The 24,750-nt window shown below is 48.5% G+C and overlaps 10 protein-coding genes across 10 annotated transcripts; 9 read left to right on the forward strand and 1 right to left on the reverse strand.

Annotated features, from left to right (window-relative positions):
• Positions 1-13,077: 13,077 nt before the first annotated feature.
• CLAFUR5_07381 (uncharacterized protein) lies at positions 13,078-13,848 on the forward strand (the record flags this gene model as incomplete). Its single annotated transcript, XM_047906529.1, has 1 exon — positions 13,078-13,848. One exon carries the CDS (start codon positions 13,078-13,080, stop codon positions 13,846-13,848), a length of 771 nt encoding a protein of 256 aa, XP_047763686.1.
• Positions 13,849-14,898: 1,050 nt separating this feature from the next.
• On the forward strand, positions 14,899-16,017 carry CLAFUR5_20236 (uncharacterized protein; the record flags this gene model as incomplete). Its single annotated transcript, XM_059463072.1, has 1 exon — positions 14,899-16,017. The coding sequence occupies one exon, from the start codon at positions 14,899-14,901 to the stop codon at positions 16,015-16,017; it is 1,119 nt and encodes a 372-aa protein (XP_059319046.1).
• Positions 16,018-16,761: 744 nt separating this feature from the next.
• On the forward strand, positions 16,762-17,101 carry CLAFUR5_07382 (Nitrate transporter; the record flags this gene model as incomplete). Its single annotated transcript, XM_047906530.1, has 2 exons — positions 16,762-16,910; positions 16,963-17,101. 2 exons carry the CDS (start codon positions 16,762-16,764, stop codon positions 17,099-17,101), a joined length of 288 nt encoding a protein of 95 aa, XP_047763687.1.
• Positions 17,102-17,162: 61 nt separating this feature from the next.
• Positions 17,163-18,373, forward strand: CLAFUR5_07383 (Nitrate transporter; the record flags this gene model as incomplete). Its single annotated transcript, XM_047906531.1, has 2 exons — positions 17,163-17,367; positions 17,421-18,373. 2 exons carry the CDS (start codon positions 17,163-17,165, stop codon positions 18,371-18,373), a joined length of 1,158 nt encoding a protein of 385 aa, XP_047763688.1.
• Positions 18,374-18,977: 604 nt separating this feature from the next.
• Positions 18,978-19,580, forward strand: CLAFUR5_07384 (uncharacterized protein; the record flags this gene model as incomplete). Its single annotated transcript, XM_047906532.1, has 1 exon — positions 18,978-19,580. One exon carries the CDS (start codon positions 18,978-18,980, stop codon positions 19,578-19,580), a length of 603 nt encoding a protein of 200 aa, XP_047763689.1.
• Positions 19,581-19,739: 159 nt separating this feature from the next.
• On the forward strand, positions 19,740-19,958 carry CLAFUR5_07385 (uncharacterized protein; the record flags this gene model as incomplete). The annotated part of the gene is made up of 1 exon (XM_047906533.1): positions 19,740-19,958. One exon carries the CDS (start codon positions 19,740-19,742, stop codon positions 19,956-19,958), a length of 219 nt encoding a protein of 72 aa, XP_047763690.1.
• A 24-nt stretch (positions 19,959-19,982) lies between these two features.
• CLAFUR5_07386 (uncharacterized protein) lies at positions 19,983-20,318 on the forward strand (the record flags this gene model as incomplete). Its single annotated transcript, XM_047906534.1, has 1 exon — positions 19,983-20,318. One exon carries the CDS (start codon positions 19,983-19,985, stop codon positions 20,316-20,318), a length of 336 nt encoding a protein of 111 aa, XP_047763691.1.
• Positions 20,319-21,003: 685 nt separating this feature from the next.
• On the forward strand, positions 21,004-21,856 carry CLAFUR5_07387 (uncharacterized protein; the record flags this gene model as incomplete). The annotated part of the gene is made up of 2 exons (XM_047906535.1): positions 21,004-21,659; positions 21,751-21,856. The coding sequence occupies 2 exons, from the start codon at positions 21,004-21,006 to the stop codon at positions 21,854-21,856; spliced, it is 762 nt and encodes a 253-aa protein (XP_047763692.1).
• A 408-nt stretch (positions 21,857-22,264) lies between these two features.
• On the reverse strand, positions 22,265-23,093 carry CLAFUR5_07388 (uncharacterized protein; the record flags this gene model as incomplete). Its single annotated transcript, XM_047906536.1, has 2 exons — positions 22,265-22,903; positions 22,956-23,093. 2 exons carry the CDS (start codon positions 23,091-23,093, stop codon positions 22,265-22,267), a joined length of 777 nt encoding a protein of 258 aa, XP_047763683.1.
• Positions 23,094-23,349: 256 nt separating this feature from the next.
• CLAFUR5_07389 (uncharacterized protein) lies at positions 23,350-24,183 on the forward strand (the record flags this gene model as incomplete). The annotated part of the gene is made up of 2 exons (XM_047906537.1): positions 23,350-23,743; positions 23,798-24,183. The coding sequence occupies 2 exons, from the start codon at positions 23,350-23,352 to the stop codon at positions 24,181-24,183; spliced, it is 780 nt and encodes a 259-aa protein (XP_047763684.1).
• Positions 24,184-24,750: the final 567 nt, after the last annotated feature.

Below are 24,750 nucleotides of genomic sequence, written 5' to 3' on the forward strand. Positions count from 1 at the left end.
GAAAGCGATACCGAGGAAATATACGACGACGAAGTCGCCTATTCTACTACTAAAGTAAAAGGCAAGTTTCCCGCCTCCGAATAGTTACTAGACTCCTATACCTCCTTATACATAACTAATAATAAGTCTCTATTTAGATCGCTTAGGAAACTAGCGAGAAGGAAAGTAATTAAAGTCGGTAGGGGGTACCTAGATACATTCTATAAAGGAATAGTAACTATAGGAGGCCTAACGGGGAAATAAATTGCTCTAGAGAAAGTCTTATTTATTCCTAATCTCGGAGTTAATCTAGTTTTATAGAGGTAGTTTAGTAAGCAATTCGATATCGAACCTCTAAACTTTATACTTAAGTATAAGAGCGGAAAGCCTATCGTATAAACAGTGCTACGAGGGGGGGTACCGGTAGTATCTTCGATATCCGACTCCCTAAACTAGGTAGATAAGAGGCCCCCGGAGATGTTACCCGCGGGTAATATTCCTAATAAGAAAGCTCTAGCCGCGGTTACTACCGAGGATTAGTAGGAGCTTTAGTATAGAAGATTCGTACACCTAGGTAAAGGATCACTCCGGAACGTCTATAGGGTAAGTAATAAGAAGGACCCGATTCCTATCCCGGACGAGCATAACTATAAGGTATACTCTATCGCGAATATACGGAAGTTTAAAGGCGCTATTATAGAAGGAAAGAACGAAAGACTTACGCTTATATCTATCGACATCTACGGACCCTTCGAAAATACGACATCTAGGCTAGGTTTTAAATACTAGCTAGAGATCGTAGATAACTTCTTAAGAAAGAAGTAGGTGATCCCGCTTAAGAACAAATCCGACGTACCGTAAGCACTACGATAATAGCGGCTAACTATAGAGAAAGTATCGAAATGCTACGTAAGAGCAGTACGGAGTAATAATACACCTAAGCTACTAATAGTTCTAAAAGACTAGGAGTGTTGAAACAGGTACGGGTGGATAGCAGCGGAGTGGAGTAAGAGATCAATCTTTAACTGACTAATAGCACGAGCATGCAGCAATATATCAGGAACCAATATGTTGATTGTGTTAGATGTCTATCTAAGCTAAAGGGGAGAGAAGGTATCTCCCTACAAGCTGAGTCATTGTGGATGCCTCAGGCTGCCAGATCACTTCCTGATTGTTGACTCCCTTTGAGATGCTACATCTTAACACTCCCACTCATCTCGTATGGGAGGTTACAGTCTGCTCACTTCCTGTCAATAGTACTTGGACCTTTTTATGACAGGTTCAGCTGGCTTACAAACCTCTGGAAGTGTGGACCAGTCTTTGGTTTTGTAAACCCGTCTGCAACCATCTCAGAGGTTGGGGTGTACTCAACAGCAATAAGCCTCCTCCACCAAAGTTTCCTAACAGCGTTATAGGCAATGTCAATGTGCTTCGACTTGTCATGAACATGTGCATCTTTCACTAGGGTGAGGGCAGCTTGATTGTCACCTCTTAATTGGACTGGTCTCAAATTTGATACAGTCTCCTGGTTTCCAGTGATTCTTGGTTGATGGGAACAGTCTCCCACTAACTCTGGACAATCCATTTCCCTCAGCAGTGAAGCTAGGAATTGGGACTGCTTCGCACATGCATTCATAGCCATGTATTCAGCCTCCATTGTGGATGTTGCTACAGACTTTTGCTTCTTGCTCATCCAAGAAACTGGTGCCCCACAGAGGAAGAAGACATACCCAAGGATTGAGACTCTGTCTGCTTTGTCCATTGCATAATCAGAATCACAGTATCCAATAAGGTGTCCTTTTCCAGACTTTGAGAACTGAAGTCCTAGATCAGGGTATGATCTTAGGTACCTAGTGATCTTCTTCAAAGCCTTCATGTGGTAGGTGGATGGGTCACTCACAAATGAGCTCATCCTTCCTAGGGCAAAAGCAATGTCTGGCCTTGTGATTGTTGCTGGCCACATCCAAGTACCATTAATACTCTGGTACTCTGCCTTGTCACACCTCTCATCCATGTGGCTTGAAGGTTTGAGGGCCTCATAGCTGTCCATGGGTGAGTGTGTAGGTGCTGCCTTCTCATGGTTCATTCCCATCTTGGCTAGGCTGTCCCTAACAAAGTGTCCTTGGTCAAGTTTCAGGATTCCTCTCTTCCTGTCCCTTGTGACTCTCATGCCAAGGATCTTTTCAGGTTCACCTAGATCTTTGATCTTGAAGATCTTGCCAAGTTCTCTTTTGAACCAGAGAACATCTGTCAACTTTGGTGCAGCAATTGGAATGTCATCCACATGTATAAGGATTATGATCTCCCTCTTCTTATGGATAAGTAGGCATGGATCCACTTCTGACTGTGTGAATCCAATCTCTCTGAGCTTTGACACACAGAGTTGATTCCAATCTCTAGCTGCTTGCTTAAGTCCATACAAGCTTTTGAGGATTTTGAACACCATGTTTGGTGGAAGCTCAACTCCTGGTGGTGGTAACATGAAGATGTCTTCATGGAGGGTGCTTTCTGTGAATGCATTGTTCACATCCACTTGGTGAAGATGAAGATCCTTCTTACACACAATAGCCATAAACACCCTAAGGGTGTCCTGTCTTACTGTAGGTGCAAATGTCTCCATAAAGTCAACACCAAACTTCTGTGAGAAGCCCCTTGCAACTAGTCTAGCCTTGAACTTTTCAATAGCTCCACTAATGCTTCTCTTAATATCAAAGACCCATCTTGATGTAACCAGATTTGCTCCTTTTGGTGGAACAGAATTTTCCCAGGTGTTGTTACTCTGTAGAGCATCTAGTTCCTTTTGGATTGCTTCCTTCCAAAGATGTCCCCATTTCTTGTCATTCACAGCATCCTTGTAGGATTTTGGAATTGGGACCTCTTGCTTGTATGCAATGGCTTCTACAGTTGCTGCAAAGGCCATTTCCTCAACTTCTTCCAGGAATTCGCTATCCCATGGTATTGAACTGTCCACTGATTGCATGGCTGCAAAGAAAGCTTGGTGAAAAGCAGCAAGGTTCTCTGAGAGGTCCATTGCTTCTCCCACTTCAGTGGTTAGTTCGGGCTTAGGGACCATGGATCTTGGGGCTTTCTGTTTCATGTCATAGCCCTCAACATCATAGTCAGCCTTTCTCTTTCCAAGGGATGATTTAGGGACCGTCACTTGTGACCTAGTAACGTCTATTTCCTGGGGATCTAGGGAGCTTCTCTCAATTGGCTGATCGATTTTCTGAAATTCCCCTACGTTCTCCGGAGGCTGGGGAAGTTGCACAAACAGCTTTCTCGGCTGAGCGACTTTAGGGCTCTCAATTGGCTGATCTATTTCGGGGGGGCTCTGATGGACGCCTGAATGGTAGGTAGATTGTCCTAAGGATACGTTCTTCCTCGGCCTTCCTAAGGGCTTCCTAGCTGGTGCACTGCTTGGTAGATTCAATGTTGGAACATTGAGACCCATATCACCTCCAGGCTGGTCCTCAAAGAAGTCTGCATGTGTGTGTTGTTTAACAGCTCTCATGTCTGGTTCCCAAAAGAGCCAGGCTTTAGCTGTGTTTTCAACATACCCAATAAACACTGCTTCTTTACCCCTATTCATTAGCTTGTCACTTCTTGCCCATTGAGGTTGGGATCTTGTGTCCATATAGACAACAGCTTTGCATCCCCAAACTTTCAAATGGTTGATGGTCGGTTTGATACCATCAAAAGCCTCATCTGGTGAAACCTTGAACCCATCGTAATCTGGGCCATTTGGCAGTTTGTTCCTCATATAAGTTTGGGCCTCTAGTGCTTCAGGCCAAAATTCAACCGGCATTTTAGCCTCTTCAAGCATTGCCCTTATAGAGTCCTCTGAGGTTTGTATTGACCTCTCAACTGGTCCATTCTGTAGAGAGTTGTATGCCTCAGTCGGCTCGAGCCCAATCCCCAAATCCTTCTCCCACTGCTTCACTAATGCAATAAGTTCTTTTGCATTGTCAAGTCTTACTGCTTTCAGCTGCGCTGATGATTTCCTCTCTGCTTTGATCTTCCAGTTCTGGAGAGCAACTGGAGCATCTTCTCTTTTCCTAAGAGGAAAGGTCCACTTCTTCCTAGAGAAGTTGTCAACAATCTCAAGCCAGTATTTGAATCCTAGTCTTGAGATTGGTAGTGGGCCACATATGTCAATAGATACAAGGGCAAGTCTTTCAGGTCTTCTCTCTGTAACTTTGCCTTTGTACTTCTTCATCTTTGCTATTGAGCATACTCTGCACTGGTGAAAGCCATCCTTAGGGATAGGAATGGGTTCTTTCAAGTCTGTTACCTTGTGAAGATTCTGGAGCAAATTCTTCCCAAAGTGTGCAAATCTTCTATGCCAAAGCTCCCACTGCTTCAGGTCGGTCTCTGATTGAGCAGTCACAAAGGCATTCTCCATTGGTGGTGCACATGATGAGTAATGTGCCCGTTCTTGTAGGAGAGGAGAAATCTCATCAATGAATGGAACCCCCCCAAGGAGCTTTGTCTGGACAACAGTCTCACCAGAGGGGGAAACAAGAGAAAATGATGGAGGTTGCACACCAAACTGCTTGCTAAACTGGTTCCATGAAACCAGGTTCACTCCTAGCTTGGGTACAAGCAGGACATCTTCCAAAACAACTTTTCTGCCAGCTCTCCCACTCATCTCTGCATTCCCAATATGAGTGGCCAATAAAAACCCACCTCCCACTTTGATCCATTTCTTCCTTGTCAAGGGAGTCATAGATCTAAAGAGGCAGCTTTGGTCAGTCATATGGGATGAAGCACAGGAGTCAAGTAACCACTCTGACGAGGGGAACTTGCCTTGGACTTCTGCAGTTGAGTGAGCCACTTCATCATACTCATCATCATCAGACATTGTCTCTGGGGATGAGCTGCATGGTGACTCTTGGGCGGAGAAACCTTTTCCAGTCTTCTTTGCTTTAGAGGTATAAGACTGGGCCTGGTTCTTCTGGAGTGACAGCATGTCAGAGCTGAGTTTCTTCACCATTTTCTTAAGTTCTTCCATAGAGGACTTCTCTCTTGGTGTCCTCCTTGAAGTGGGTGGTGGAGTTCTCTTCTTCTTGACATGTGTTGTATTCTGGGAAGATGGTGGTTGGGAATGAGATCTAAGGACCTTTCTTGCCTCAGGCAAACTAGGGCAGTCCTTGATCAGATGATCCTTCTCACAGAGAAGGCAGGAGAGTGGTCTTGCTAGACCTGAGGGCTTGACCCAGGTGGCTGCCATGCCATACTCAGCCTTAGAGGGATCCAACCTGGCTTCTTGAGCTTCAAGGATCTTTAAGGTCCTTTCATGATCCATCTTTGGCTGAGCCATGATAGTATCCCTGGCTACATGGTAGTCAGGTGGCAGTGAGCTTAAGAGCTGGGTCATCCTCACATCAGCTTTCCTGTAATGCTGACCCTCTGGGTCAACATCAGCAATCCTTTTTCCAAGAGAAACCAGGTGTGTCCATGCAGATCTGATGGTGAACTCTTCACTCATCTCAAAGGTCACAAATTGCTTTGTGAGCTCATGTGCATGGGTTGGTAGCACCTGGCTATACTTGTTCCAGAGATACACCCACTTCTCAGCAGCTCTTCCAGATTCACATGAGCCCTCAAGCTCAAATTCATCTTCTTCTGTGATCCTACTAAGGATACTGAAGTTGCATACTGCATTGTGTCTTGTCCATGTTGGCGTATTGAGGATCTCTTTGGTTGTAGCCTCTTCTTGGAGTTTCAGAGTCTTGCCCTTGATGTTGTCAAAAGACACTTCCATTAGGTCATCAATTGCAAAGAATGCTGATTGGCTCTCCATCTTGTATCTCTGAAGGTTGAACCATCTCTTCCAATTGTCCCTCCCAAGAATTGGGATTTTGCCTCCCTTCTCCTCTGTCTTCTCTTGGTATGAATCCATAATAAATTGGATGTAATGAAACAAGGTGTGTATGTTCCAAGGTGGTGGCTCAGATCCTGCTGAGGCTTCTGGTGTAGAATGGGAAAGTTCGTAGGTGTGGATACCAAGGCCTGCTTGGTAAAGTAAAGAAGGAGCGGTGTGAGGTCTCGGGGCTAGGACACAGGTCTGTCTCTCCTAGCAGAGCTTCAAATGACTTACTTGAAGTCCTTCTTGATAGTATCTCGATGCAGTTCTGCCTACAGAGTATCTTCAAGGTATTGGCTTTGAGTAAGCCGCACAGAGTCCTTGTCTGGGTTACCTATCACTTAGTATCGAACTAAGCTCCTTGATAGGATAGACGGGGTAGACTTCTGATTCCCAGATGTTTTCTGCTACGATAGCAAGGGATACAAGTAACCTGTACTGATATAGGTTGCTCTTATTCCTGCACAAACCCGGGCTCATAACCTGTTAAAACAGGTACGGGTGGATGGCAGCGGAGTGGAGTAAGAGATCAATCTTCAACTGACTAATAGCACGAGCATGCAGCAATATATCAGGAACCAATATGTTGATTGTGTTAGATGTCTATCTAAGCTAAAGGGGAGAGAAGGTATCTCCCTACAAGCTGAGTCATTGTGGATGCCTCAGGCTGCCAGATCACTTCCTGATTGTTGACTCCCTTTGAGATGCTACATCTTAACAAGGAGAAAGAATCGGGGGTTTAATACGATACGACGGATACTTATAACTCTATACAAAACGGAGTAGTAGAAAGGTTAATCTAGGTATCGGAGAACGCGATCCGCGTAATACTCGAGGAATAGAGGATACCGGTAGAATTCTAGCCTAAAGCGCTAGAGGTATAGGCGGTTATACGTAACCTACTACCGAACGGACCGTTACTTAACGGTGTCTAACTTTCGCCGGAAGAAGCATTTACTAGTAAAGTGCCGACGGTGGATCACCTAAGAGTATAGGGTTGTAGGGTAGTAGTTTACGTAGAACCGAAATTATATTTAAAAGGGCTACGATAGGATAAGTTAATAAACCGGGGTAAGGAAGCTATTTTCGTTAGATACGGTTAATCGACTAAGTAATAGTTGTTCTAGGAGCTAGATATACGAGCTATTAGGTAGTATAGCTAAGTAGATTAGTTCGAAAACGAGAAGGAGGGAGATCTAGACTTAGGTATCTTCTTTACGAACTAACCTAGTAGGGTACCTAAACGAAGGCTAGTCGGTCAACTACCGGCGGTCTCGCGACTACTACTAGTTTAGCGACTAGCGGATACCCCGATAGTAATCTCACGATCCTCGGGTAGTATAATATTCTAACTTCCTACTACTAAAGTAGCCGAGTCCTCTATAGAAGAACTAACCTAGCTAATCCCCGCTCCCTATATAGAGACCGAACCCGCTACGGCTAAGGACAAAGGACTAACTGTCTTAAGACCGCTCTATATCTAACTTCCCGGTAGACTAGATAATATCGCGGACTATAAGAAGATCGAGAAAACCCCGGAGCTACCGGAACTAATCGTCCGAAGGAAAAGGACTAGGGATCCTAATAATAACTACGGCTAGGACTAGGACTATAAGGCTAAGCACTATAAAGCTATAATAGCTTTGTTCTACTAACTACTATAGGTAAATAATAGACTTACCGATACCGACGAACGTATATTTATAGCTACGGTAGAGGAACTATTCGACGAAGTCTAAGAATACGCCTTTACTATATTCGGACCCGGTATCGCCTACTAATAGGAAGTACCTATCCCGAAGACATATAAGGCTACGGTAGGAGATCCTAAATAGGGCTACTTATAGAAGGACGCTATCGATACCGAGCTACTCTCGTTATTAAGTAATAACACCTAGGAAACGGCTATCGCTCTAAGGGGGGCGAATATAGTAACCTCTAAGTAGGTCTTTAACGTAAAGAGACTTATTAGCGGAGTAATCGAAAAGTTTAAGGCAAGACTTGTCGTAAGAGGGTTTTTATAGAAATTTGGCGTTAACTTCGAAGAGACATTTATACCTATAGTACGCTATAACACCTAAGGGTCTTTATAGTAGTAGTTTACGAGCGGGATCTCGAGATATACTAGGTCGACGTCAACAATGCGTTTACCTAAAGCTACCTAGCCGAAGATATCTATATAAAACCCCTACTAGGAGTCAAAACCCTACCGAATACGGTCCTTAAGGTACTCCGGAGTCTCTACGGCCTAAAGTAGGCAGCTAGAGACTAGAATAAGCTCTATGTCGCTACGTTAGTTAAAATAGGATTCTACTAGTCCGAGGTAGACCTATGTCTCCTAACTTATACTAAGAGAGACATTATACTACTTATCTATATAGACGACATACCTATTATAGTACTAAGGTTAGCCGACATCTAATAGTTTAAGAAGCAGTTTGCGTAATACTTTAAGATTAAGGATCTCGGGGAACCGGAGAAACTACTAGGACTAAAGATTACTCGTAATAGGCGTAACGGTACCCTAAAACTCGACTAGGGCTATTATATCCGTAAATCCCTTACTAAAATAGATATAGCAAAAGAAAAGGCAAGCCTAATACTCTCGCTAATAGATAGTTACGATAATCTCCGTCCTATAGCCCCGAACGACGAGAGATATAGTAAGGATAACTACTAGAGCAACAATAGGACCTAGATATAGGTAATGACTATAACGAGACCGGACCTAGCCTTCCTACTCGGGAGAACTAGTATATATATCGCGGATCTAACAAAGCGGTATATAAAAGCACTAAAGAAGGTCTCGAGATACCTAAGGTCGTTCCCCGACCTAGGGTTAATGTTTAGACATAGTAGCGGTATCCTAACCGGATACTTAGACTCCGACTACGCGATAGATTGAGTAGATAGGGTCTTAAATCTAGGATATGTCTAGCTAGTATACGGTACGCCTATATCCTAGATAAGTAAGAAGCAAAAGTCTATAGTAACCTCTACTATAGAGGTAGAGTTTATAGCGATAAACGCCGCCGCGAAATAACCCTAGTTCCTAGCGGCTATCCTCCGAGAGATAAACTGCCCGGAGCTAGTAGGAGACTACTCTTTCTAACTAATAGTCCTAGCCGATAAGAGTACCGTCGACAAACTAAGACTAGTACGCCTTATAGGGGATAACTAGGTAGCTCTAACCTTAGTTAAGGACGTCTATATCTACGAAAGATCTAAGTATATTAATGTTACCTATAACTATATTAGGTACCTCTAGTAGTAGAGGAAGATCAAAGTAGAGTACTACTATACTAAGGAGATAGTAGTAGATAGTTTAACCAAACCGCTAGCCGGTCCCTAGTTCTAGACCTTCGTATAATAGCTATAGCTAGTATAGTAGAAATAATTGTTCCTTACCTTACGACCTAAGTAGGAGTATTACGAATATAGGTTAGTAGGTATTGAGAATATATAGGCCGCAGGACAAGCATATAGGTGTGGGTGTGTTATATGACTAGATCACGTAACTAGGGTTTGCTAGCCTATAGGCTAGCAAACATCCGGACACCTAGCATCTACCTACACTAATACCGGCGATACTGTATATAGATACACGCTATCCCATTGGGTCCTTCTTCGTCTTTCGTATAATCCGCCGTCTTCTACTACTACGTAACTCGTACCTATTTAATAGTAGGTATATCGTACGGTACTAAGACTAACTTAGTATATACTAAGCTAGTCGAGACAATAGTACGGCAATACTACCGAGACACCGTACGAATAGTAGGAGCGACTTAGAGGACCTAAAGTTGCTTAGCTAGTTAGTACGAGACTATCGGAGGAACTACCGTCGTAGGATAAGATATAGGTAAAACCGATAAGGCGTAGTAAAATAGAACTAGGACTAGAGCAATATCCCTCTATATTAAGAATTTATAGGCCGTAGGACAATTATGTAGGTGTAGGTATGTTATATAACTAGATCACGTAACTAGGGTTTACTAGCCTATAGGCTAGTAAACATCCGGACACCTAGTATCTACCTATACTAATACTAGCGATACTATATATAGATATACGCTATCCTATTAGGTCCTTCCTCGTCTTTCGTGTAATCCGCCGTCTTCTACTACTACGCAACTCGTACCTATTTAATACTCTATATAGGTATAAGAGACGTAGTCTCTATACCGATAGTAGAGATACCTTTAGTACTAAACACTGTTCTACTATATACCTTCGTATACTATATTAGTCCTTCCTCCTTCCCTATTACGTGTCCTAACTTCCGTATATATACACACTATACCTATTTAATAGTTAGACGAGTTTAGAGAGGTAGTAGGAGGTGAAGGGTTAGAGGAATTTAATAACCTTAAGGTAAGTAAGGGATGCCGAGGATAGCGTACGTAACGGCGCTAGTGCTTATCTGAGCCTATCTATTGGCTCGGGAGCTTCCCGTCAATATGCCGAATAAAAGCCGTTATCGTTATCCTCCTACCTATTCACCTCTTTTGCTAACTTATTATCCTATAGCTTATTCAAGACAACTCTACGCGCTAGAACAGCTTCTATTATATAATCGGACGTGCTATTACTATTAAGGAACGTATTAACACCTTCTACTTCTAAAACAGGGACGATCCCACTATTAAAAACAATGCGCCCTCGACTAGTAACTAGTATCAACTCGACAGGCTATATAATACGCTACAGGTCTTCGAGATTACGACTATAGACACCTAGGGCGAGCAGAAACACCTCTTCGACTAGTATCCGACTCTCTACTTTATACTTAACACCCTCGACGCTTACAATACCGAGTATAAGTAGGAAACCGAGAAAGACGATTCCTTCGATTATCTCTCGAAATGCTACGAAGCCTCGTAGCGGAAGGTCGAGAAGTACTTCTAAGCCGTAGACGACATACCTATCTACTACGCGGTAGTAATGCTAAACCCTATGTTGAAAGACGCGTAGTTTGAAGACCTCTAGAGCGCCGGTACGAAAGATTAGCAGTCTTAGATTAAGAGCACGAAAGCATAGGCGATAGATATCTAGGAGACGTTCTACAAACCCGCTAGCTAGATTAACACCTCTACGGATACCGCAACACCTCTAAAGAAGCGAAAGGGGAAGAAGAAGCAGTCATAATCGCAATCGCAAGCTATAGAGACTCAAATATAGCCTGTTGTTAAGGCCGATAGCGAGGACGATCTTCGAGCTAATCTATCGAAGTTTAAGCGCCGTAAGATCACGGACTTTTTTATACTAACACTAAGGGTTGACTCATTCGAGCGCTACCTGTTACAAGCTTGTGAGCCTGATCTACACGCCGGCAAGTCACTAAAGGAGATAAGGACCAGAAGATAGCCCTATACGACGTGCTTAGATACTAGTACGTACGCCGAGATATAGAGCCTAAGCTAGTACGATTTGCCTTCGATATACTGGCACTGCTGCTTATAAGCGATGCTCTAGAGCGCAGCTTCAGTGCTAGCCGTGATATGATACACTATCGAAGATCACAGCTCGGAGACCTCGTTATAGAGGCCTGTAGTTGCCTCCGTAACTAGTACGGACCTCTAGGCAAAGGCGAAGATGTAGACAGTGAGGAGACGATAGTTACGGACTATAACACCAACTTCAACAAGCGGACGATTTAGCACAAGTAGGAGGTGTTAGAGAATGAGGTGAATGAAGAGGTATAGGCAGGACCGAGCAATAGCAACAACACCTTGTAAACTACATCCACCTTCCTATTTAGGAAGGAGGTAACCACTGGTATGCTAATGGTGAGCCCAATATTCAGTTGGTTATTGGTTGGTGAGGCTCAAAATTTACCGGTAACCATACCAGTACGCTCACTGGCGGCGGTCGCGGCGGCTTCGGCGGCCGTGGCGGTCACAAGCCTGGTCTTGGCCGCAAGTAGCGGTGCACACGAACGAAAACACACAGACTTGCCTGCGGGTGGTCAACACTCTCATCGATTGACATGCGACTTCTTGCATCACTTAGCTCGACTCTTCGCTTCGGGTCGGAGCTAGTGTAGGTTGATGGGAACATGCATAGAAGAGCATTTGGACACGGGCGCATAGATTGGCAGACGAGCGCATTTTGGGAGCGTTGTAGAATTCTTTGGATCTTCGCATAGTGACATGGGAACGACTTCGAGCAGCGGAGCCGCTTTGTGTAGCATGAATCAATACCTTTGACTTTCGAACTTTGTTCCTTCTTATGCTCTTGTAACATGTATACTGTTGTTCGTTAAAGGTGCTAGCAAAAGACGCAGTATCTAGTATGACCCGTTCAAGGCTGTGATGCCCTGTTAGCAAACAGATGATGGGCATATGAACAACTACAAAGTCATCTCGTACCTATCGCCCACGGACAACCTGTTACTTACCATTAACTGACATTTATGCCTGTATATACGCCCTCGTAGGCGTTCTACCACGTAGATGGCTGCTTGCTGTGAACGCAGATTGTGAGTGAATGAGCTGATCGGCCTGTGCGTCGCGCTAACTATGACGATGGCCTGCTACATATTCTAGACCTGAAGGTCAGAAACGTATCTCTAGCACTTCACTGTGTAATCGTTCTTCAAAGTCTGACTAACCGCGTAGCTCATCTGCGTGCTATCTTACTGCATTTTTGACCTGTTCTGAGTATCCCGGCGCTTGATGAGTTTGAGTGGTTCCAGCAAAAAGTGTTCATAGCCAAGAAAATTTCGCTCTTTGAATCGCTTTGTCTGAAAGGTCCACGACTATACAGTAACTGCATTCTAAAGGTGAGGTAGCAAACTTGAGAATCTAGTAGTACTAGCTCAGGGTCCTTGTTAGAATCCAAGCTATCTCGATACTGTTACTATCAAGATTGACGCTTTTGTGCCCTGCCCTGTACTATATCCCACACTCATGATATTATAGGCAGACATAGATCCCTCGACCTATACACACAATGTGACGACTTCACGCCGTCCCGAAGTCACATCAAGGTGAGCGAGATTTGGTCAGTGAATGATTCTAGCGGCACGTGCGCTTCGCGAGCTAGCTGCTCACAGATCCGCGCTTAGCGCCATTTCGCCAGAGCTCAAATAAACATCACGATTAGGCTTGGACTTTGTTTCCTCCATAACTGAGACAACAGCCAGAGTCTACCACCTCAACACGCTCAACCTCCTCTCGCCCTATTCGGATCTCGGGTGAACATCAAACCGAAAGAACACCTCAAGAACAATGTCGTCGATCAACACCGACTCCATGGCTTCCACCAACCCAGCTGTTCCTCCTTCTACCAGCGTCAATGGCACTGACGGTCAGCCCAATAGCCTGACCAAAGCCGTTCCGCACAGGCGTTCGATCGAGGAGCGTGCTGCCTTTCGCGATCAGATCGCCGCCGCTTCCGCCAAGAACACCAAGCCACCGAGCAAGGTGCAAGAACGCCTTGCTCAGAACTACGCTAAGCAGAAGGCCTCGCGTTTCCGACCCTCCATCACTAAGAGCAACAACTTACCTGCTGTCGGATCGAAGAACAACAAGCAGGGTGGAGACAAGAGCAAGCTGAGCGGAGACAACAAGAAGAAGGTCGGAGACATCAACAAGAAGGTTGGAGACAGCAACAAGAAGGTTGGAAACAACAACAAGAAGTTTGGTGACAACAACAAGCAGGGTGGCAACAAGAACGATCAGAGTGGAGACAAAACCAAGCAGACCGTCTTAGTTGACGAGAAGCCGATCCGACAAGTCCCTGAGGGTCGTGAAGCAGCTACCAAGATGTGGACGGATACTCGTAACGCTTTGGCCGAGCGCAGCGAGTACATCAAGTCGACTCAGGGTTATGCCGAGCAGTGCGCGAGCATGGCGGAGGACGAAGGGGCTCGGAAGGAAGCTGGAGGTGGAGCCGAAGTCGAGCCCAGATACATCACCACTTACAGCAAGACCACCATCGAGGAGGTAGCAGGCAAGTCAGGTGGTCGTCGTAAGGTCACCGAGGTCGTGAAGTACTAGGTGCTTTGTGGCGGCAAGACCAGCGTTACACCGCCCGTTGGTCTCTAGCTGAGGTCTATAGGATGTAATGGCCTGGATCGCTCATGGAAAGACGAGGCGGACGCGATACATGGGCTCTTCTGCACAATTCGAACTTCATTTCAGCTCCGGATCGCTGATGGAGTTCTAGCAATGGGAAGCATGGTATCAGGGCTTGAGACAAGACGACTTCGACGTTGCGTGAAGATTCGAACACCGACTTCAGCTCACTGAAGGGTCACCAGGCCCAATGGCTGGAGCCCAAGCAAATGAATACGAATAATGATGACAAAGTTTTCTGTTCTCTCTTTGCCTGTTGCGTCCTTTCCCAGTAGCTCTGCCCGCTTTCACAAGTGACCGTGTTTGCCGTATGATGATTCATAGAGCTTGACTGACCGCTTATCCTCCATATAAGGGCGCTGTTTGCTCGCTACCACGATGTCTTTATGCCAAACGTATGGGCTCGACTACAGATATGTATGTGCATCTAGCAAATAGCCTATGAGCCGACGCAAAGACTCTACACCTATAAGACAGCCACATTATCGGAATCTTTACATCATGCCACAATTGCAGACGAAAGTAACGGATTCTGTTCGAGTGCTTCGGGGCTCTTTGCAATCCCGAACGACATGATACACTAGCTATTATCATAAACTGCCATGTATACAGCCGGCCGTTGTCTGCGCTGACGGTCTGCACTGGATATTATGCCTATGTATACTGCTCGATATATAGAGGCATTGGTACACTTCTAAAGCATTCTGAGGCAAGCTTGAGATGGACATATCTCGGTAAGTGAATGAGTTCGCTAACACGTGCAACTCCTACGCGAATTGCTTACAGCTTTAGGTTAGCGCCACTTCGCGAGAAGCATAAGACAGAACCGTACTTCGGCCTGGTCCTCATTACCTTCTGACACTTACAGCGGTCAAAACACACCACCGCAACGAGACCACCTTACTGTATCGCCACGCCCACATATTTCACATGCCACGGAGGTTCGATACGCGACAAAACAATCAGGACGAGATGGCTCCAAGCACTTCCCACAACAGCGACAACACCACAGGCGCCGTTATCGACAGTGATGCCACCGTCAACATTGACCACGTCAATACCGATGGCAACGCCGCTCAGCGCCTGTCCAAAGTCGTTCCACCGCACTTGCGCTCGGCAGAGGACAAGGCCGCTTTCCGAGCCTCTCTAGTTTCTAAGGACTACGAGCCAATCAGCAAGACCCAGAAACGCTTGCAAGACATCTACGAGAAGCAGAGACTCTCGCCCTTCCGACCAGGAGTCCACAAGAGTACCACGCCATCAGCCAAGCAACCAACTCGAGGTGGTGGTGGCGGCACATGCTCGACGAAGCTCCGTGAGGGAGCTCACGGCAGCAGTCAGACTATTCGAGGCGGAAGCGGGGGAAACAAGAACACCTACGGCACTGTCATCAACCAGGGCGACTTCAATTACGCCAGTGGCAGCAAGTCCACAAACAACATCAAGGTCAACAAGGGAGATTACACCAAGCCCTCGGCTCAGAATATCTCTCACGCTCAAAGCGCTCCACAGAAGAAGCCTACCTTGAATGCCCATGGCAAGGGAAAGGACAACGGCAACGTCAGCAAGCAGAGCGCCCCACGAGGCAAGCTAAGCGAGGAAGAGAAGGACCGCCGTCGCAAGGAGGGACACTGCTTCTACTGCGACAGTACAGAGCATCAACTAGCCGACTGCACCAGGTTGAAGGCTCAGAAGAACACCATACTCATTAAGAGGCCATCTGCCCAAGGCGGGGTCGATTCGCGATCGTCAAGCGATCCCAACGGCCACACGCATACTCCAGACGGCGGCGCAGCCTGGCTGGAATCGGAGGAGGGTGCAAAGTATGCGCAGAAGACTCGTGCTTGGGGAGACGCCACCAAGGCTCTGGTCACTCAGGCCGAGGGTCCAAAGACCGGGGCCGGCTACGCGGAGCGCCAGCAGAAGCTCGCTGAGATGAAGAAGAGTGATAAGGTTGAGGAGCCACGCCAGGAGAGGATCACATTCAGGAAGACTACTGTGGAGACTGTGAATGGCAAGCTCGGAGGTGTGCGCAAAGCTGTGAAAGGCCAGAAGTACGAGGCTGTGGTGGAGGTGAAGGAGGAGCTCTGATGCTCGTGCAGCTGCAGCGTGCGGCCGGGATATTTTGCTGGAGATGCTCCACGGGAGAGAATCGTTGCGATATGAGCCCGCGCTCCACGCTTTGCTGGCTGAAGGCCTGTTCTGGAAGGGAAACGGAATGCTCATGAGTTTTCCTCGCCGTTTGTCGTACACGGTTCCTCCTTCCCGCCTTCCCTGAGGTTGCTGCTGGTTGCTGATACTCTAACCCGACCATCCCATTACAATCCCATGACAGTCTACCAATGCAATACTACCGCTTCGTTCGATAGGGTGTTTCGCGAGTAACTCCGACCCTCGTCTCTTCCAGAATCCCAGATCCTGCCTCCAGAATCACCGCAGCGCCTCACATTCACACTGTTGCTCTTCTCCGCGGCTGCTCACCACAAATACCCTCCAGAAACCTTATATCGTGCTTATCAACTTGGCATCTCGTGGCGCACATGCATTCACGTGGCTGAGAGATAAACAATGTCTTGGCAATATTGGCAAAGATAAGGCTCGCTCATCGACCACGTTCCCGGCTGGCGGGACTCGTTCTCAACGTCGCACAAGGTGTGGGGATCGTCTGAGGAGATGCTGCATCTGGCGGAGATGTGCGACGATGGCTTGCGCCATGGCTGCTGTTGGCGATGAGTCGTAGGCGATGTGATATCTTGGGCGGAAGGTATAACTGAGGTTTTCAGCTTTAGTTTTGTAGTCGGGTCCCAGTTTTTGGAGGTGAAGTAGAAGAGCAATATGGTGACCGTATCCAGTCTCTGGCAGAGTCCAGCGATCAATCCAGTCAACCAGAAAGCCAGGAGCATACCAGTGCTGAACCCGGTCAATAAGTATGGCCGAGTGTTCTTCTTCTCCTGGTGGGGCTTCTTCATTGCGTTTTGGTCGTGGTAAGCAGATTCCCGTCTTCAATGCCGTTGTGGATCGTACTAATGCAGGCAGGTACGCGTTCCCACCACTGCTGAGCATCACCATCAAGCAGGATTTGGAACTGTCAACTGTCCAGATTGCCAACTCCAATATCGCCGCCTTGACGGGAACTCTCCTCGTTCGCTTCGTTGCTGGACCTCTCTCTTTGTGATCGCTTTGGACCCCGATGGACGTACATCCTGATCCTGCTGGCTGGGTCTATACCGACCGCGATGGCTGGTCTGGTCACGAATGCTTCGGGACTTATAGCGCTTCGCTTCTTCGTGGGTATCTTGGGTGGGACATTTGTGCCTTGTCAAGTGTGGTCCACTGGCTTTTTCGACAAGAACGTTGTTGGATCTTCTAATGCCCTGATTGGAGGTTGGGGTAATGCTGGTGGTGGTATTACCTACTTCTTGATGCCTTTGATCTATGACAGTAAGTCGGTATTGGGCATTGTTCGGAATTGCGATGCTGACATGAGTCCGTAGGTTTGAAGAGCGACCAAGGACTATCTTCCCACGTCGCATGGCGTGTAGCCTTCATCGTGCCCTTTATCCTGATCGTGTCCACTGCTCTCGGAATGCTGCTGCTCTGCGACGATACACCCACTGGCAAGTGGAGCGAACGACATGACAATGCCCAACGTCTCGCCCACAGTGCTCAAGCTGCTGTTGTCAGTTCACCCGGGCATGCGAGCAGCGGCAGCAGTACTCCCGAAGTACGTGAGAAGAGAGACATGGAGAAGGGCGAGGGCGACGCCTCAGACTACCAACAGCCAAAACAAGGTGAAATGACTGATCTCGCTGTGGGCGAAGTCATCGTCGCACCAACTCTGAAGCATACACTCCACATCATCACCTCACCACAGACCCTCTTCCACTGCGCGACTTACTTCTGCTCGTTCGGCGGCGAGCTCGCGATTAACTCTTACCTGGGAGCATACTACCTCAGGAACTTCCCCTATCTTGGCCAAACGCAAGCCGGCCGCTGGGCATCCATGTTCGGCCTGCCGAACGTAGTGACCAGACCACTTGGCGGTATCATCGCCGACATCCTCTTCAAGCACACCAAGTCTCTATGGGTCAAGAAGTGCTGGATTTTGTTCGTTGGCATTGTCTCTGGCGCCTTCCTTATCGCTATTGGCTTGACAGATCCATCCTCAGAGTCCATGATGTTCGGTCTGATCGCTGGTATGGCCATCTTTGTGGAAGCTGGCAATGGCGCGAACTTTGCTCTTGTGCCACATGTCCACCCAAGTGCCAATGGAGTTCTGTCGGGCACTGTGGGCGCGGTCGGGAACTTGGGTGGAGTCATCTTCGCGATCGTGTTTCGTTATCATCACGCGGACTACGCGACGAGCTTTTGGATCACGGGTGTCATGACCATTGGCATGAACCTGATATTATGCTGGGTGAAGCCGTTGCCGAAAGGCCAGCGATAAGAGGATGATGTTACGATCGAAATGATGAACATACATATAGGCACAACCTGCCGGATTGTCGACGCGAGTTCGGTGAAACGTTCCGCCGAACACTTGACACTTGCCGATTTTCAAGTTCCTCCTTCTCCCTCATCGTCTGTATCAAGAAAGAGATGGTTGTGGAGAAAGCATACGATAGAAGAGATGGCAAGACACAGGAGACCATACTATGGCTACGTGTTCTTGGACGTAGTCGATGCCGTCAATGGCAGACTTGGCGCTGATGATATGGCCACAAGATGAGGACGCCGTACCGTAAAATTACACATGTAAAGGAGGGAGGCTCCTGCCCTCGGGCTGATAACAGAGTGAACGTATGACATGTGCATCGGCTGATCATGGCCAGCGTGCTTGCTCATGAATGTCGGCCTTCGCGCACGCATTGAACGCGTGAGATCCTCCATGGACCAGCACTTCTTCTTGCCATACCGTTAACTGGTGTGAGAGTGGTCAGATGTTTCATCTCCCTCAAAAGGACAGACTCATGCCTTGGCTCAATTGCGCGATGTCAGTGGGTACGTGTTGGGGCCATATAACACATCTCTCGACAGCTGCTGAAACAAACATGGCCGACGGTGAGCTCTCTCATCGTATCTGCTCCCTGCCGCAAGAGCTATACGATGAGATCCTGGATTTCTATCTCCTCATGGCCGCAGTGGATCTCTGTACCACCTACAAGTCCACCGTCCGCATCTATGGGTACTACCGACCACCGGTGCACCTCCAGCTCTCATCAAAGATCAGGGACGATTTCGCCGGCTGGTATTACAATAAGCTGGGACCCTCGATCATGGATAGGATACACTTCGTCCGATGGCTGGCTTCCTTACCCACGGAGCACATATTGATGCTCAAGTACATCCAGTGGAAGAGCTACCCGGGCGTGGAGTCAAGGAGATGTTATATCGTCGACCTCGCCGCTTCTCCCGAGCAGTGGAACACTAAGCCGGGAGTTGCCAGACGTCAATCCTGGTCATCAGATGGACGGACCTTCGTGGCTGGCGAACAAGCCCCATCGAGCCTTGCGTCATCGTTCGATCTATGGATTCCAGGAGATGAAAACCGTACGAAGCATCCCACACTGAGCCTCGTAGCCTTTGGTCAGCCTTGGAAGTATCTGGAGCGAGTGTACTTGCCGGCTATACCTCCAGAGCTGACATTCTCCTGAGTTAGAGTTTTGAGGACAAACATGTAGCAATAAGGTTTCGGGCAGTCTTCAAGAGTGCTCAAGGGAAAGTAATTATCTTACGAGCACTGCTGGCTTTAACGAAGTTGTACTACACTGTCATTTGCAACAAGGGTTAGCACATTCGGATTATCCCCCACGATGGAGACCGCCAGCCCAAAATCGCATCACGAAGTCGACATGGACACTCTATGGCAACGGATGTGCAACCTACCATCGGAGCTGTTCATCATGATCGCCGAACATGTCCTGGCGCTTGAGATCAGAGCACCCGTCCAGATCATGGAAGAGTGCCAGCCGCCAGTTTGGCTCCAGATCTCCGATGGTGAACGCACGGCTGCTGCCAAGACGTACTATTAGAACGCCATCTTCGAAGTTGCCGACATGTCCCTCCTGATCGAGTGGATTAGATCTCTACCAGACGAGCATCGTGGGCGAGTCCAGTGTATCCACCTCGACGTCAAGCCGGAACGTTGTGCTGGCCCTGAGGAGGCATACGACGGAGCACAGCTAGCACAAGATAGGGCGTCAAGTGTGCTTGAGTACTGCCTTCCACGGAGGGTACCTAACGGGGTTCTTTCCATCAATGCTTGGACGCTGGCCGCGGATGGTCAATGGAGGATGGTCTGGCTTCCTACGCAGATGCCACTAGACGACATGTGGCAGGTCTTCATCGGCACGGATTCGCATACGGACCTGGACGAGAAGCAGCGATCCTAGTGCAAGGCAGTGTGTGCCTGCCGCGACTCCAAGATCTGAAAGGATGGTGGCAGAAGATGGATACTACTATGGGTTCACTGTCGGTGACAAGGTGGCAGCTTGTCGAAAATCGGAGCGGGAATGCATCCAAATATGTGACCTGCATAAACCCTCTCGAGTCGAGTGTGGATCGGCGTGCAAGGCTTTACACTTTTAGAGCCATCGGAAAGGTCCTTTGCTTCGAGTGAGGGGCGAAAGTGGTGGTGATTCGGGTTCTGCGGAGCGCGAGATCATCAGTATGGGCTTGCTCTCACCTTTGCGACAAACAACATCCATCGCCATCATTGACTCGCCACATCGTTTGTTCCTGCACGACATCGCAGCACTATGTGCGTCTGGCCATTCTCCGAAGTGTGGCTTGAGTCACCTCCTCCATCACCAAGACAGAAGGCGAAGCAGCCTAGCAGCACACGAACAGCAAGAGATATAACGAACACGACGCGCCGACACCGCACAATTGTGCATCGTCACTACCGAGCTGTAAGTCACTGCCGTTTCACTTCAGCCGTGCCTTCCACCCCTGTCGCTTTCACGCCGCATACATACGCACAAAACCTCAATTGAGGAAATTGCGACTCCCATTCAAACAACAACCACACTTCCCCCTTCCATCTTGACTACCACAACACGACATCACCAAACATCAATGTCTTCCTCATCCGACATCGAGCACTGGCCGGATGACGACGCCCTCTACGCACAGCCGGCCGCGCCTGCCCCAGGCTACGACGGCAACAACGGGCTCAACCACCATTCGTACCTTCCGCCGGTATCAGAAGCACCAAAATCCGACATCTCCGCGCCTCGTGACGCTCCACCAGCACCTTCTCAAATCGTCTACCCACAGCCCATCTACTACGCTCAGCACCCAGCTCACATGATGCCACAGCAGCCGCAGCCTCAGTACTACTCACACGGCCAAGCTGTCTACGCCATGCCACCAGGCCAGCCGCAACCAGTCTACTACGCCGCTCCACCAGCAGGTCCGCGGCCAGCACCTCAGTACTACACTTACGCCACCGCACCTGTCCCCACTCCAGCGCCAGCACCGGCTCCAGCCTCCGCCAAGCCAGCCAAGTCAGCAAATTTCCACGTCTATCAGCCAATGTCTGAGAAGAGTGAGAAGGCCGCCGTGAGTGATGGCAACATGTGGCTCGGTCGCACCAAACAGCAGGTGGAGGAGGACAACATGAAAATTGCGAAGAAGGCAGGTGCTTACGACAAGCGCAAGATTGCACCGATTGTGGAGGACGACAACACACTCTTCTGGGTGAACGAGCTCGACAAGACTCAGACTGTTCGGTAAGTGTGCGCTATGTGTGACGCTCTCGAGCCATCTACCTGCTGCGGATGGCATGACATTGTGATATGAGTGTGTGCTGACTTTTACCAGTGATTATCGCTACATCAAGACCGTCCCAGGACACTGGGAGAACCATCCTCAGTTCCCGGGAGCTTACTACTTCGTGGTCGAGAAGGATGAGCCTGAGGGCAAGTAGGCGTGATATACTTCGAGGATACGTTATGAGGCTGTGCCATTGGAAGGAGAGTGGAGCTTGCGGGATTGACTCGAGACATTGCGCGAGATCGGGTTGGCTCAGAAAGATCAGGAAGATCTTGGCTGTACTTGAATCCAGATAAAGTTCTCGAGATCTTTCTATAATCCTCGACACTGCAATTCCACACCGCGTCACTCCATGCGATACTGACAGACTGAGCTGCGAAGCTCGAGACGCTCAATCGCAACATTTGCTATTTCACATACCCTTTCCGAAGCTCGCTAACTGCACCTGACGTACCTACGCCTCCAAGCCGCCGGACCCTGCATGGGCCATCACTCATCTTTGTTCCTTATACCACAATCATTCTCTCGAAGTATCTCTAGCCGAACTATGGCACGAGCATCATTACAACGAGATCTGAACTTCGCCACACATTCGGAGATCGACGGTAGAACGTGCCCTAGGCTTGGTGCACAGCTTACGATGCTCTGTCCGCTTGCAGACAGCCGCGCGCTGGAGATCACCGAAAGTGATGAACTTGCCATCGCGAGGCTTAATGGTGGTAGGATACCACCATTCCGGCGATCGGCTGCCTGGAGGTGGCCACAGGCCTGGAACGCAGTTCTCGCATCTCAGGCAGACCTCGACCTCCGTAACGGGTGGTTGGAAGGGTAGCATCTTCTGAACGCGAGGACCTAGCTTCTGCAGAAAGGGGCCCTCGTGGTAGACCTCGAAGCTGAAGGCTGCGATATGGTCACGGTCGTATGCTTCGGTGCGAAGTACGCGTGTGGCTACAGAGAGGTTTTTGAAAGTTCCGAGATCGTCATGGAAGTATAGACCGTAGAAGATCTGGAAAGGACGAGGTGATGAAGAGTTTGGTGTGTAGTACAGTGGCATCGTTGGCATACGGAACTCGGAGGAGGGGTCTGGGAGAAGGCCGATATGCTTCTGGACTTTGGTCGATCCTATGAGCGTATCGTGCATTGATCGGACTGCTCCCATGGCGGTAAGCACGTCGCTGGCCGAGAGTTGGAGGAGGATATACTAGGGTGAGATCAGTATTACAGCTGTGAGCGAGATAGAACATACAGCTTACCTCCATGAGTTCCACAGTATCAAATAATTTCGTAGCAGACTTTGCCGATTCTGCTGTGATCTTTGATGGCCAGTCCAGACGCTTCTCGTGCGGTTCTCTGGCCATCTCTGCCGATACCCCGATCGGGATTTCGTTCATGGTGAGCAGCCAAACAAAGGGAACGTACAGAGAGCTGACGCGCAGAAGCTGGGTCGAGCCGCAAAGAGTCGTCCTCAAGCTTGAAGCTGATGCTATCGAGTCGAAGCAGAAATTCGCGTTTCAGATTTGACGACAAACGCTGTGCTGGAGCTAGGGTCTCTTGGCATTCAGCAGCGGGAGCTTACTGATCCACACACTACGTTCTCACTTGCAGCTCACTTGTCCGTAACACATACTCAACTTGACCACCAGCAAGATGTCACCAGGACTCTGCTCTGTATGCCACAGTCCAGCGACTCGACCAGTCCTGATTCGCATGTGCTGCAAGAAAACCCATACTCACTGGCACGAACAAAAGTGCTACGAGAGATGCGTCCACCGTGCTGGGAACCTTCTACAGGCCGCTTTCCTTCGCTTCCGCGAGATCGGCTTCGACCAGAAGATCAAGAAAGTCCAGAAGGTTGACGACATTCTGCACATCACCGAAGATGAGTACCAGACAGACATGAGAACAGCAACAGAAGGACCGCTCTTCCCATTCCCAGATCATCTGGTCCAGGACTCGGAAGATAAGGCGAAGGTCTTGACATACAATGCTTGCTGCGATGCATTAGGCTACGTGTTCGAGTTCAGTCAAGCTTTGCTGGATGGTAAGTCAACCACAGGAGAAGAATTCACTGAGTGAGCATACTGACATACACAAGGCATCGCCAAAAATCTTGAGGAGATCGACTTCAACCTCAAGCGCGAGCATCTCAAGACACGCCGCTACACTTGCAGTGGTTATGCGAAGGTATCTACCGTCTATAGCGTTCTCGTCATGCTCGCCTTCTGTGGCGAGGACTGCGTCGTTGATCTTGCCGGCGCTCAATTCGGCCAGCAGCGCGCCATCGTACCATTCCAGCAGTACACGGATACATACCTTGATCCGAACAAGAACCACACCGTCCGACCACTGCCACGAGGCTCCAATGCTGAGGCCATTCGTGCGATTCGGGACGGCGAGAAGGACCATGAGTTTGATGATCAGTACGAATTTCGTGTTCATGAGATCCATCATAAGCTGGATGTCGCTTTGCTCGAAGGATGAAAGAAGTGGGAGAAGCGGGACGGGATGAGAGTGAGAGAGCTGCTGTTCTGTGTTGACGGGGAGTGGTCGAAAGGTAAGACGACTTTGCTCAAGAGTCTCGATGAGGCGATGCGCGAGTGCATGTTCGAGTGGAGAGCCGGTGGATCGAAGTTGAAGCGTCACGTTGGAACTATGCCAACGTCATTCTCTTTGCAGTAGCAACGGGAGTGGCGCCGTCCGACTCGGTCGCGATAACTAGAGATGCTGGAGGTTGCGAATAAGTATTTCTCCACGTCTCACGGGGCCTGCTTCGCAAAATTGCTGTGCTTCGACCGCAATCCTCCTCACCATACATATCCCTTCCACTTGATCATCTCTTGCGCTCGGAACAGATTCAGTGGATGGTCTTCCACCAAAGCCTCGATGTGACCAAAGAAGGTCAGCTTCAACCCATGCAACCCATCTCTCCACCGCGACGAGTCACACTCAAACTCATGGTTCTCCGCGATGCGGGTGATCGCGCTGTGGACGTCGCCCATGGTAGTATAGCCACCAGTATGAGGAAGAATGACGATGTTCGGCGCACCA

This window comes from Fulvia fulva, chromosome 6 (assembly GCF_020509005.1).
Source record: "Fulvia fulva chromosome 6, complete sequence".
Taxonomy (NCBI): Eukaryota; Fungi; Ascomycota; class Dothideomycetes; order Mycosphaerellales; family Mycosphaerellaceae; genus Fulvia; species Fulvia fulva.